The following is a 14782-nucleotide window of genomic DNA, read 5'->3' as shown; positions in this document are numbered from 1 at the left end:
TTATTATTAACGTTATATATTACCACTGGTAGGAAGGAGTATTTCCTTCGTTCCCGCCGAAAGACGAATCCGCAAAGCTTCACAGACTTCCAATGGAGGTGAGAAATTGGATATCTACCGACGAAACAGCGAAAACTTTCCTATCTAGGGTTTCTAGTTCGCGTCCTCCTCTTCTTCTTCCGCCTCTTCATCGCCTTCCTCTTCGCCCTGGCAATGTCGTTGAAATCGTTGGTCCTTCTCCTTCCGCCAAAACTCACATCCTTCTTCAGGTGTTCTTCTCTCATTTTCTATTATAATTTGAATTCTAAACTTAAGAATTGATGTTTATAATAAGTTTGATTGTGTTTTTTTAGGTTGCGATTGATTGTATTTTACCCAAAGTGTGGAAAGGTGTAAGTTATGGAGGACTTGAGCAATCGGTGATGTATATTGACTTGGATTGTCGGTTTGATGTTTTACGCCTTCTGCAACTTCTTAAGCTTCGCATTTTTACTGTTCTTCGTATGTTATCTTCTCATTCATTTTGTTTGTGTAATGATTCAATTTGTATGATGTAGTTTACGTATTTGGAGAATTGCTTGTACTTTTTGAAACAAACATCGTTGGTTGAGTCAATTGTGAATTTTGGTTGCATCATGCAATTTTTGTTAGTGTGTTGAGGGCCATTGTAGGTTTCCCAGGTTGCTTAAAGCCTGAAATGAATGGTATATTATACTAAAGAGGAACCTTCTTTCATTCAATTCATTTCAATTCTTCAAACATTGTTGGTTGAGTCAATAGTGGTGCTTCAAATTTACTAAAGAGGAACCTTAAAGTCTAAAATGAATGGTATACTATACTAATGGTGAACCTTAAAGCCATTGTAGGTTTCCCGGGTTGCTTAAAGCCTAAAATGAAACAAACATCGGTGAATGAGTCAGTAGTGGTGCTTCAAATTTACTGCTTAAAAACTAAAGGAGAAACTTCTTTCATTCAATTCTTCAATGTTCAGTGTGGGAAAGTTTTAAAGGTGTTGGAGGTGCAAGGTTTTGAATTTCTTTTGTTATATTATGGTGACTCAATAATCCCAATGTGAATATGAAGATGATGTATGAGGTTTGAAGGTTTGACATGGTAAATGGATGCTTTTGAAGTTTGGTGAAAACTAGTAAAGTGGTCTGTTTAGACCTGATGCTCACTTGACCTTGGCTCGATCTTGCCACGCTGCTCGACCTGTTCGAGCAATATATCAAAAGCTACTGATCTCTCGCTCGACCGGCGCTTGACCTCACTTAAGTCGCTCGACCTGGTCGAGCGAACCTGTCTAGTATTCTGTTTTAAACGCAGGTTGTTATATCATTCAAATGTATTCATTTGTGTTTCCTTCTGGTTCCAGAGCTTATATAAGGCTCTTGTATATCTCTTGTACATATTATGTAAGATCAAATTGATCTAGCAATTGGGAATTAGAGATTGAGTGCCACATTCAAAACATAGTGTTTTAGTGAGAGGTTTTTGGGATTTTCTTTAATTATCATAGAAACTTTCTAAGGGGTATTCTTCTTGTAGAGTTTGGATTATGCTTTGTAATCATTTAATTCTAAAGCAATAATATTCATTCAATTGTTCAAAGGTGGGGTTTTATAGTCTATATCAAATTGATATTAGGATTTTTCCCACCTACCAAGTTGTGTGTTGTTTTCTTTGTTTTGCAATTTATGTTTTAATCTTTGTTTGAGTTCTTTCTTTGTTCAATTCAATCTAACCCTAACACCTTTTGAATGCTTAAATTAGATTATCTTACCCTTCTTTTTGATTGTGAAAATCTTAACTATGGGAAGATTGTGGGAAAATCAAATTCATGACAGATACTCATATGCAAATCAAATCAATATCAAGACACATGAATATAGCTGATATGTGGTTTAGCTGTTTGTGAAAACTGAAAACTGCATCAATAAATCCTTTGATTGTTCTTAACCTTGAGATCCCCAAGATTATTTAGAGTCACATTGAAGGAATGTTATCCAAACATATTATGTTTGTCGAACGCTTGCATCAGCCATGCCAAATGGCTCTGCTACGATAAAGGTCTTAAGTTCTTTTCAATTTTAATTTGGTGCTGGTAAAGTGTCTCAAATACGGTTTTTATTAGAATGTTGTATTACTTCAATCAATCCAGCATGTATTTGTCTATATGTTTCCCTGATTTCATGGAGGTGCTTCATATTGTGACATATGCCTATATGGGTCCTCTTGTCCACTGATAGTTGATGTAATAACTCGTTCAGAATCAAATTTAGAAGTGAAGGACGAGCTACACAATGTTAGAGATTGGACCTGTGATGAGGAACTAATCAACATATGCTTGGAACGCTTCCTATATGTTCGCTGTTATGATAGTTTAGAATTTCTTGCTACATTGAAGGTGAGGAATTAAAACCCTTGGATTGTTATTGGTTATACCTCCTTTGACTTGTTATTTTGGCTAGACAAATATGGACATTAGCAAAAAGAAAGCAATATTTCATTTCCATGTCATTAGGCTAACAGCTATATAGACATCATTACCCTCTATTCTGTTTTTGAATTGAATATGGAAGTTTGAACCATCATTCTTGCTATATCTTAGCATTTCTTAGTTTATCATTATTGATGGTTCTTGCTAGTTGGCATTTTCAATATCGCGTGTTGTTATTGATGCATTGAAAAATGTCTTTTCCAATTGACTTTTAGAATCTAAGCTACCGATTTAATGCAAGAAGGCAAGAGCTTGCTTCAAAAGTTTGTTTCATGATGATTGACAGGTTTGTCTTAACTTAAAAATGATATTCTTGTTGTGTATCTATTTTGAACTGAAAGCACCGTCTTATGTTTAGATTTCCATCTGATGATATCAGTACATCTCTTCTCAAAATTACTTGTTCTGGTTCATATAAAATCATCTATATTTTCATAAACTATAAATTGCATGTTTTGTACTCAGTTTGAGTGATCAAATAAATAGAAGAATGTGATGACATGTATACCAATTATAGCAAAAGAAATTAGTACTCTCAAGCCATAGATAGCAAGTAGGAAGTGATCTTAGTGCGCAGTAAACCTATTCCTTAAAAACATTTCTTTTGGAGATGTCTTGATAGAATGGGTTCGCCCAGTGTGGAAAGTAAGCATTAATAACAAGTTACAGAATTCTAATTGATCGAGGGTATGGTTTTTCGCATTTATAGCAGCATGTACTAATCAAGAAGGGTAAAGAAACAGAGATCTACAAAGGCCTTCATTTGATTATTTTTTAGCCTTTAGCAGCTTTTGGAAACTGTTTACATGTTATTGTTCTAATATTTCATTTTGCTGTACTTTTCCTAAGTTATGGTTGTGCTTATCCGTAGTTACTTTGGCTGTGCATACATACAACACAATGACAGTTCTATTCACTTGCTTTAGTTAAAAATATGCAAGTTGTTTCCTGTTTACTTAGGTTTTAAAATGATTGATATGTTTGTTCCAAGAAGTACATATTACCCATGAACTCAAAATTCACACTTGTGTATAACCTAGGATAGTACCTAAACAATTCTTCTATTTAATCAATGTTTGCTCTCTATTCTTTGGTCAAGCTTTATGCCCATTGTTAATACTGATGCATTCAGCATTTCCCAGGGTTTTAGTTTTAAGAACTATTATCCATTTCTCTCCAAATCAACCAATTCCCTCTAAAGTTGTTGTTTATATTGAATTTGAGTACATGTTTTAAATGTCATGTTAATTTTTTTGTAAAAGTCTCCATGATGTTCAAATTGAAGTGTCAAATGTTTTGCCTTTTTTTCTTTGAAATGATAAGCGAAATATTGGGGACATATTTAATTTCTTTTGCTCAGGTCTGTGATATGCCTTTAGGTACTTAGCTCTATTGAAATTGAATAGTAGTAATTTAGTGAGATTTCTTTGATAAAATGATCAAGCTCTATATCCTGTCAGTATAGGAGCTTATTATTGGGTTGACCGTGCTTCAACTTCCTTTCCTTCGAGGTCTAGCAACAGGTATGCTCTATACCAAGTTAATAGTGGTTATTGGTTAATTATATCCTCCCATTCATTTTCTAATTTCGATGTTTCTGCTTAGTCAGGTCTACTTGGTTAAATTTCTTCTTGTAAAACAGTTTGCATGTTCTTTGTTTCAATTTCTCTTGTATTATATTTATTGCACATTTGAGAGATGAATAAACTTTCTGGGCTTAGTCTCACCCCATATTCCTTTTTCCTTTTCAAACATATTTTTTTAAAAAATTTTGTTGGCTGAAGCTGGAACAATTTCTTCTCCTTCTAGCTTCTCTCACTGTCACTGGGATTAGCAGTGCCAGCTATTTTGAATCTGGTTTTGGGTATTAGCTTTTATTTCAGTTTTCGAGACTACATGAAGCAAAAATGGATGCATGTTTGAGTTCCTAGTGGGCATAGTGTAAAAATGTGGTAATGGTTGTGAGCGCGGTAACGGAACGCTGATGCGGTAACGGGAGTGATGCGGTTATCATATCGCGTAAATATCGGTCGAAACTATAAGATATCCCTTAATGCGCCCTAAACGCGGTTTTTTTACACCTTTACAACGTGGGACATATCGGTTCGTTTGTTTTGAAAACCTTTACAACGTGACCGATGCGGCCTTGTTTTTATTCTATGCTTGTGGGGCATGTGGGCAGCGACATCTTATTTTGTGGAAGTGGACTTATTACATTACATGGCTAGCGAAACCTTATATTTTGTTTAAAGCATGCTAAAGTATCTTTGAGGTTTCTTAACTGCCACTGTGAATGTTATATGGACACCAGAGCAAATGTTATGTGAGTGAATGGTTCAACTTAAAGCAATAGTTGGTTTGTATGCTCACTCTTCATTATTGTTTATTTTTATTGCAAGCGGCTGTGAACATCCATCAACAATCTTGTGCCTTTCTATATGATGTCTTGCTGTTTTTTGAGAGGTTTGGTGGTTTTTAGCAGAGGAAGTCGCGGTGGAGTTTGGTAGGTACCTTATGATCATTTTGGCTTTAGTCTATGAGGGGAATCGTAAATTCAGATTTCAGAGTAGCTGAAGATAAAGTTTTTACTCGCCTCCACCTCTACCAAGTTATTATAAAGATGATCCACTTAGATCTTTCTTTTTGTCTGTGCCTGAAGAAATATTCAACTTACAAGTCTGTTTACCCATTTCCTATATGTCTCAAAATGAATATTTTCTATGATTACTAGATTAATAAGTTTATCTAGATTTAGCTGAACTGTAATACTTTGTCAAACCATTCAGGAAAATATTCTCACTTCAAAGTGTGATGGAAGCTGTAGTCCATGAGATTCAAAATTTTCTGCAAGTGCAACCAATGCTTGTTTTGGCTACAAAATCTACAATATTTGGTGATAAGCCTGCACAAAATGACATCAAAAGGTAACATGATTCGTTTAATGGACAGTATAGTAACAAGTCATTCATCCATCATTCCAAATGCTTGAATCCACTGCAGATAGCAGATCATAAAAAGAAACACACACATAATTCTTATGTTGCATCATTCATTGGAGGACAAATTTACATTCACCTAGATGATTTGCTATCAACAGATTCCGTGTATTTACATGCTTAAAATTTACATTCACCTAGATGATTTGCTATCAACAGATTCCGTGTATTTACATGCTTAAAATTTACATTCACCTAGATGATTTGCTATCAACAGATTCCGTGTATAGTTTTTAGTATATTTAAGATCAATTTCAGAATTTCCTTTTGAAGATTGATTCCCCATAATGGTGATTTAATATGCATAACATTAGTTGAGTCAACTTGTTATGTACTGCTCCATTGGTGCAGATGCTAGTAGCAGAAATAGTAGTATTGCAAACTAGACCTTGCAACTGATGGACCTAAAACTTCTTTTTTTGAACTGGACATTAAACGTTTGTGATGGTAATAAAACATAAACACTTCTAAAATATTCATTCCACTTAAGGTATTTTAGATTGTGAGGAAGTAATCTTTGAGGGAATACCAATGGTGCTATGTTTCCCATCATTTAGGGAGGCCATAGATGAAAAGTCTGGCAAATTGCTGCATTCTGAGCAGGTATTGGATTCTTGAAAGGTCCTAGTCCTGATTTTAGTTGCTAATTGAACAGGTCAAGCAGAAAGTGGTCTGCACAAGATGCATCTGGTCAACACACTATTTTAAGCAGCCCTGAGAGTATGCTGCCCCATGAATATATGCCTTCTGCCTGGCAGGTAATGATTCTGTAATAGTGTCAAAATAAGTGTAACATTATCAAATGCTTTCTAGGCTGTTTCCTGCCGGCGGCCAAGTAACTTAATTTCTAGTATATTCCTCTTATTGCACATTTAGCATAATCCCTGTTTTCCATAAGCAAAGGGTTTACAAAACTGGACTATAACATTTATTATTTTTCTGGGGCTTCATCTAGATACCATCCTCACTGCTGCTGTGATTTGAGTTGGCAAACTTTGTGGATTGTTGAATTCATCGTAGTATGGAGAGGATTAAGAGTTTTATTCTTGTACTTCTTCGGTGCACCCTTCTCTGTCCCAATTCTAGAAAAAATCTCACATTTTGCAGAAGTGAGGAGTATGTGTAGTACAAGGTTTTTTACTCAATATCCTGTTGTGTTTGAAGTTTTCTTTTTATTTCTTGTTTTTGGCTCTGTTGACTTGTTTATATGCTTGTACTACAGTTTATATATCATATTTGGTGTTGAAGGCATCTATATATTACCAAAATTTAAAAATGTCATTAATTTCCCTCCTTGGATAGTCATATTTTCATGATTACTGAACTCTTGTCAGCTTAATGTCTTTCATTATCTTTTTTCTTCTCAAACTCAATTGATGTGTTTATATTTAATCATGCAGTCCTTTGTTACGCATAGGATATCTATTCGACCATCAAATCCAGACTGCTATGCCAGAAATTGTAATTTTTGAGTACTCTTCTTATCCTCTTTTTTCTAAGTTTGCAGAAATTTATTGCAGTATTCTGCTTCTGCACTGTTGTGATTTTCTGAAAGCAGCCCTCTGTCTTTTTTGCCTGTCGAAAGCAAGGATACATCATTAATTTAAGGCTCCAGTAGAGTTTATTTCTTATTTGTTGCTGTTCCTGCGTATATATGACAACGGCTTCCTGTTTTGTGATGCAGACAATACAACTGCTGAGCAAGTTTACACAGTGCAATGGTTACTGCCTTCACTAGGGTTCAAAGACAAATTTGTGATCAATGATGTAAGGAAAAGGGTTTGGATTTCTACGAAGCTTTCTTCTTAAGTCTTTCCAATTACAAGTGTCAATAAATAACTCATGCTTGGTATCCAGTATCCACAAAGTCATTTGTGTTCTGTCAATCGCAGCTCACAGATCCCCCTGAAATAGTGCAATGTGATCACTTTTAAGGCTTATGTGATCATATTTAAGGCTTATGTGATCATATTTATGTGATCACTTTTAAGGCTTATGTTATCACTTTTAAAGCATATGTGATCACTTTTTTCTATTGTAAGTGAATACTTTAAAGCCTATGTGATCATTTTTAAGGCATATGTGATTACTTTTAAGACCTGTGTGATTACTTTTAAGGCCTATGTGATCATTTTTAATTTACTGTGTGATCACTTTTAAACTTATGTGGTTACTTTTAAAACATATGTAATCACTTTAAAGGGTTGTTTGGTATCAAATTTTTTAAGATTGGAAACGAATTCAATTATTCGTTACCATTTGAAAGTTTTTTGTTATGGATTTTGGCCATCCATTACCGTTACCTATTGGAAACCATTGCCACTCATTTTTTACCTCTCAAATACTAGTGGAAATAAATAATGTTACCTTTCTTTCTTTCATTTTGAAACTCAAACCTTCAAGCTAGATTCTCTTCCATGATAATTTCTTCTTCAAGTGCTCCTAACTAATAAAGTATATCATTTTCCTCTCCCCTATTTTTTATATTTTATTTTTGATTTTCTCTCTTTTGAATGCAACATGAATAAAATTATGTATAAAGATCTGGAAACTTTAAATTTTATTCAATCAAATCTCAAGTTCTTAAAAGGTACCCTTTCCATTCCATTTTCACTCTCTATACCAAACACCTTCTAAGGCTTATGTGATTACTTTTAAAGCATGTGTGATCACTTAAGTAATTACTTTTAAAGCCTATGTGATAAGTTTTAAGACCTATGTGATTACTTGTAACTAAGGCTTATGTGATTACTTTTAAAGCATATGTGATCATTTTTAATTTTCAAGTCCACCATCACCACCTCCACAAAACACAAATCTCCATAAGCTTTAAAAGTGATCATAAGCTTTAAAAGTGATCACATAGTAAAATTAAAATGATCACATAGGTCTTAAAAGTGATCACATAAGCCTTACAAAAGTGATCACATAATATTTAAAAGTGATCACATATGAAAAACGCGTCCTAATTTGGACGGTCCTATTAAAGATTTGGTGATGTATGTTTTATACTAATTTATTACTTATTTGCAGGCTGGCATATCGACTCTCCCTTGATATGGATATACAAAAGTCAACGACATGGAAGTTTTTGAAGGATCTAATGGTATTTCTCTTATCTTTACCTTTAATGGCCAGTTAAGATGGTGTTTGGTCCATTATAAGTCTTATCTCATTGCATATCAATATCATCTATAAAAAGAACTTCTATATAATGGCCTTATGAGCAAGAACCCTTTTAGAGACTTTGAGGTGATGTGAATGTTGATATTGACAACTAAATAATGTGAAAGATATTCTTTCTTTCTAAAATACTTCTAATATTTCAGATTCTGAAATGATCTTTCTGCTCAGGAAAATAATAATTGTATTAATTTGTGTTACACTTGAAGTGGCATCTCTTTTATTAATGTATATATATCCTCTCGTATAGATTCTCAAAACACCTAATGGTTAATTCATATTTTGCTACTTTTAACTGTAGATTATGGCAAATAAGTTGCACTTTCCGATGTGATTTTGGACGCTGGTAATCTAGAAGAAAAAACTAGCAACTGGGTTGAATGTTCATTCCTAACATTTGTTTGCTTGAGCGTGTCAATCGAAACAATAAGCACGTCAAGCAAAAGCAGGGTTGTAATTTCTTAAGACTCCTCCTGGAAAAGATGCAAAAAGTTTAGTATATGAATTGTAAAGTTACGTATCAGATGATCTGCTACCCATCTAAGTTATTTTGTGTAAAAAATTAGACAATTTGATTTACATAATATTATTTTTATTCGGTGATGTGTTACACAAGGAACTGAGAGTTTCCAGAATGGTTATTCAATTGTTTTTTCTGGGGATTAAAAGCAAAACGACTCATAAGATCCGCTGTAGCATATCAACTTTGTCCGAAATGAAGGTTGAAGAAAGAACTTATCATTTGGGGCAAGTAAAAGGAGCAACTTCCTTTGATTAATGTGCCTTGTCTACCAAGAATAGAATAATACTATACAGTACCCGTGCGATGCACGACTTTTTAAAATTGTTTGACATATTTGTATAAATTAAAAAAATTAAAGTTTAAAGAAATAAATTTTACATTATAATTATATTCCTTTTTAATGTATGATATTTTGCATTATGTGTGCAGGTAATTGTGAAAATTTAGTTCATGACAAATAAAATAAAAGACAAAAATTTTTATGTTTTAATTATGTCAAAATATCAAATAATATATACATTGTCACCACCGTTTTGTTTTAGTAATAATTATAGATTATAGATTGTCAAGCATTAAAGTTTGTTAACGTGTATTGTAGTACTTCTCCCAGAAGAAGTTGGCTAAGTGAAGCAACTTCCTTGTTTTAAAATGTATTTTTCTGTCTTTGCTTCAGGTGTTTTGCTGATCGATCGATATTATTAAATCTCTGTTGAAATCTAAAGCTGCAGATAGTTGATATTGTAATACACGGAGGGAAGAGATTTTCGATCAAAATGGAGAACAACGATGAGCAGGCAAAACAGCAACAGCAAGGGCGAAAGCAGCTTTCTTTTGATCAGTTGGATCAGGTTGATTCTGATCATGCTTTCGCTATTGCATTACAACAACAGGTTTTCTTTCTTTGCTTTTTTAATGTTACCCTTGTGTTAATAAATGCTTCTGTTGTTTTTGATTGAAAACAAATATTTGTAATTTTACGTAAATAAAAAATAAATTAAATGAGTTATTTAACAATAATTTATTTATTTATTTAAATCCTAAACCAAATAAATCAAAATGAACATTGGAAAAAAAGAGAACAAAGAGGAAAAATAATATACCACGCTTGTCAATAAAACCTTAAACATTTAAGAAACTTTTATAATTTGTAGGGATTTTACGTTTTTATTTTTTTTATTGATGATTAGGAAAGCACATTTACAATTCTGGAGACAATTGAAAGTGATATGGATGATCATGAACAAGACGATGAGATCGAGGAGGACCAAGATGATGTGGATGAAATTGGAAGTTCCTCATCTAATGACTTTGATAGTAACTTTGAAAGCCAAGAATTTTATGGTAATTATTTTTAGTAAAACTATAAATTTCAAGTAATTTGTTTTTATAATTAAAAGGATTGCCTCCCTTTTCATTTGGGTGACAGATGAATTAGAATTTGCTGAGGACAATGAAGAAGATAACTACAGTGACGAGGTTATTTCATTTTTTTTTTTTTTTTTTTTTTTGAAAGAAGGTTATTTCAGTTTTTTAAATGTAATTATTTGCATGTTTTATCATCGGTATTACTTTCTCCAATTCAAATTAATTGTTTCATTTGTTTTTTGGTGCTATCTGCCGTTTACTTAGTTTTTGTATTTCATCCTCAACTCAATCCATAAGTTAAAACACATTAAAGTGAAATTTTGTTTATTAATCTCAATATAAATTTTATTAATATTAACTTTTAACAATTTTTAACAAAACACAATGAGAAATATTGACTTATTGAGTATTTTAATACTCAATCGGCAAGTATGAAAATCAAGTAAGACATTTAATTAGAATAGAAGAGTTATTACTTCGGAATAAACAAAAATTGTGCTATTGAGACACATTTAGTAGTTTCTATACCTAACAAGACATTTATTGATATGTGCAATTAAAGTAATTTTTTCTCTTTGTAATAATTTTTGATATGATTTGATTTAGTTATTTCCTCATTGGAATGTAATAAATTTCCTATCAATGAACAATTTTGTTTGTTTTATTTATGTTATAAATTAATACTAAATAATATGATTAAAATTTATTCTTTTCTATCACAAAAAGTTCTCCAAACCATTACCTTCCCAATTTGAATGTTTGTCCTGATAGGCTGATACCATCCCTGTAATCATATGCAGTTTGAAGAAGATGAAATCGATCCAGATGAAATGTCTTATGAGGTAACTTAATTCTAATTCTCCAAGTAAATGGATATCCTTCAATTCTAAGTATTAAAAATACTTTTGGAAACGACGATGTATTAGAGTTCAAACAATGTGTTCCAAACTCTAATATTGCCAAGATCGAATGTATGAGGTTTAGTGACAAACAAATTACGCTATCAATGATATTGATATTTGTAGGAGAAAATAAAGCAATAAAACGACACAAAAAATTTAACGAGATTCACCCAACTTAGGCTACGTCCTCCGGTGTGTAGTATCTCTTATATTATCAAAGGAGTTCAAAGAACTCTCAAATATGGAAAATTACAATAGAGAAGAGATATAAGCTAGTGTTTGACTTGGGGTGTATTTTGTGGATGATTATTTCAATGTGAATGAGAGCTCTCTATTTATAGAAGAGATCACACTAAGTAACATTAAGTACATTAAAGCTATGAATAAATGATATTGAAACATCCCCAAGAACTTGAAGAGTCAAAAACAGCATCTTAGGAGCATCAGAGACATCGCTCGACCAAAGCAGAGGCTCGCTCGGTCGAGCGGACTACAGGAAGTTTCTGGTTACATTCTGTCTGCTTGCTCGACCCATTCTGGAGCTCGCTCGGTCGAGCGAGCTGGTCGAGCGGCACTTTAGAGGGCTTCTGACAGTATTGCTCGACTTGCATAGTAGAGCATCTTCCAACCTTTGAACTTCTTCATTAGGTCCTATAACTCCCATGAATAACTCATACTTCATTATCTTATTAATCCATACTTTAATCATCATCATAAACCACAATCATCAAGACTCATTTTAATACACCCATTCATGACATACTTATAGAATTCCATCCCAAGAGTCACCACATGAATGCACACACCAAATGTGCACTCAAGTCACACCATTCATAACAACTTTTATTAGATTCTTTTTACTTGTAACCTCTACGATTAAGAGTTCACGATATTGTATATATTCATTACATCTACTCATTAGTCCTCGAAGTTGTGTATGAAATTGAAATTTGGCATGAAATATAAGAAATGTTTAAACAGAAAAATAGGCACAAAATAAATATAAAGTGAATTGCAGGAATTAATAGCATTGGGAGAAGTAGTGGGAGCTGAAAGTCGAGGACTATCTGCGCAAGAAATTGCTTCTTCCTTGTCTTCCTACGTTCATAAAATTGTTCGAAGCAAGACTATAGTTGACAGGTTAACCATTTTCCTCTTTTGTTATCTTCATTAGATTTTTTTTTATCATGTATTTAAATCATTTTATTAATAAATTAATATGGATATGTAATATGTTTTATTATTATGTTTATTAGATGTGTAATATGTCAAATCGAGTATGAAGAAGGTGAACAATTGGCTGCCTTGCACTGCCAACATCCCTATCATTCGGATTGTATACATCAATGGCTTCAAATTAAGAAGGTAAATCTTCATCATTACCATCATTTTTCTTCATTCAGGGGGTGCTTTGACAATTATATCTAATAATTTGGAACCAACAATTTAGAGATAAACTAGGGATGAGCAAATAAAAGTTGACTTGCATGAGTTAAACCTCTCTGAGAGCCTGACTAGGGATAGGGGTAGTTGGAGGCCATATCCATGTTTTAGACTACTGATGTCCTAGATTTCTTTTTGGTGTTCTTGCCCTTTTGCTTCTCTCTTTTCTTTTATTATTAGTTTTTTTGTTTTCTTTTTTTTTTTTGCAGTTGGTTCTACTTATTTATTTTATTTATAGGCATTTAATTTATCTTTTTCGTGTAGTTACGTCTCTTTATCTTTCTCGAGCCGGAGGACTCTTTTGGCCGCGCTCTCCTTTATGGGTATGAGTTGCCGCCGTCCCTCCCTCCCCAAACCCTGTCCATAATTTTTCTATGAGCGGGATACATTGAATAGGATGATGATGAATTAATCTACCATAGTCTTTGGGACTTAGGTTCAAATTAAGGGATAGATATTTGTCTTCTTCTGGTTAACTCGGTTGGTTTAAATGTTTTGGGTTCTTTGTCGGCTAGGGTCATGAACCAGAGGTTTTCCCATACATATTCCAAAGGCTTAGTGGCCGAAAAAAATATCAGTTCAACATTTTCATTAACTAAATGTTTTGACACAAATTTTAATCAATGTAACTCATTTGGTTCGATTTGTTTAATTATTTATTGATAATTAAACAACTTTCACAAATTCCTTACAAAATTAAAAATGTAAATATTTAAATTTTAGTCTTGATATGTTTGATTAATAATAATAATTTCTAACAAATCAAATTAAAATTATCAACAAAATGTTAATAAAAATGGAATTACAATACAATAAATTCTCAATTTCCTATTTGGGAATTGATGTGTAATATTACTAAATATTTTTATTTAAATGTCTTATTGTAGGTATGTCCAATATGTTCGATAGAAATTGCACCACAAAGCAAACCTTGACAAAAAAAATTATTTGCCACCTTATTTTTTTTTCTATTTTTTATGTTACAAATTTAAAATGCTTGTAACTAATTGTGACATGTGTGAGAAACTATAGCTATTAGTAGCAAGAAACGAAGAAAATATGTCACAGATAGTCGACTTCAATAATTTGTACATTCTTTGAGATTTCTCTAGGCCATAATGTATATACAAGTATGAATATATGTTTATCCTAAATTATGACATTAATGTAAATAAATATGTATGTAGTTAAGCATGTCATGTTCAATTCATTTATTTATCTCCCCTTTAATTTTTGTAATATTATTTTAGTACTTAATGTTTGTTTTATTAAGTCTTGGCAATTTGATTTTTTTGTCCCCAAAACTCAATTTATACTATTAATTTCTCCAAAATTAGGTTATTATAAGTTTGAAAAGCAGTCGATTTTGCGACAATTTGCTCCATAACTCTCCTACTTGTACGTATAAGGAAATTCCTAACAAATTTTAAAATATGAATTTAAGTTTAATTAGAGAGCTCAAAATGTAAATAAATATAAAAAACTGAGAAAATCCCTATCATTTACTTTAAGCTTTTTTAAATTGCTTATACTACACAGTTGTAAAAGAAGTTGCTAATCATTCATGCCCCATTTAGTTAGTGGTAATAAATGGTGATAATGAAAATGAGATTTGGTGTTAATTTTAATAAAATAATGTTATTCTGTGATAATGAAACTGTCATCCTCAATCATAGTTTTTCTTTATAATTTTATACTACCACCTAAAAGAAACATTTTCATTTATCTTGTCTAACAAAATTAATTATATATTTGTTATTATTTTACAATTTAATGTCAATAATTTAAGGTGTTGTTAGTGCCACAAACTAAAGCAATGTATAAAAAGTGTGAAACATGAAAACAGAATACCCAAAAAAGCAACCCAAAA

At 32.4% G+C, this 14782-nt stretch overlaps 2 protein-coding genes across 5 annotated transcripts; both read left to right on the top strand.

Moving 5' to 3' along the window:
* LOC130828309 (DNA repair protein XRCC2 homolog) lies at window positions 1-10053 on the top strand. 4 transcript variants are annotated; one of them, XM_057694222.1, is made up of 11 exons: window positions 1-269; window positions 354-501; window positions 2271-2407; window positions 2716-2786; window positions 3961-4023; window positions 5287-5424; window positions 6152-6254; window positions 6897-6957; window positions 7181-7263; window positions 8530-8602; window positions 9925-10053. In XM_057694222.1, the coding sequence occupies exons 1-10, from the start codon at window positions 93-95 to the stop codon at window positions 8551-8553; spliced, it is 1005 nt and encodes a 334-aa protein (XP_057550205.1). In that variant the 5' UTR covers window positions 1-92; the 3' UTR covers window positions 8554-8602; window positions 9925-10053. The 4 variants fall into 4 exon arrangements, 3 of the variants coding, with proteins under 3 accessions (XP_057550205.1, XP_057550204.1, XP_057550206.1); XM_057694221.1 differs by having other exon boundaries at window positions 8981-9979; XR_009047364.1 differs by lacking the exon at window positions 6897-6957 and having other exon boundaries at window positions 8981-9979.
* Window positions 8555-13847, top strand: LOC130828469 (E3 ubiquitin ligase BIG BROTHER-related-like). The gene is made up of 8 exons (XM_057694456.1): window positions 8555-8602; window positions 9925-10092; window positions 10390-10543; window positions 10629-10678; window positions 11368-11409; window positions 12488-12609; window positions 12726-12834; window positions 13800-13847. The coding sequence occupies exons 1-8, from the start codon at window positions 8555-8557 to the stop codon at window positions 13845-13847; spliced, it is 741 nt and encodes a 246-aa protein (XP_057550439.1).
* Window positions 13848-14782: the final 935 nt, after the last annotated feature.

This window comes from Amaranthus tricolor, chromosome 12, assembly GCF_026212465.1.
Source record: "Amaranthus tricolor cultivar Red isolate AtriRed21 chromosome 12, ASM2621246v1, whole genome shotgun sequence".
NCBI classification, from domain to species: Eukaryota; Viridiplantae; Streptophyta; class Magnoliopsida; order Caryophyllales; family Amaranthaceae; genus Amaranthus; species Amaranthus tricolor.
The sequence above is the reverse complement of the archived record's forward strand: the minus strand, read 5'-3'. Positions and strand labels throughout refer to the sequence as shown.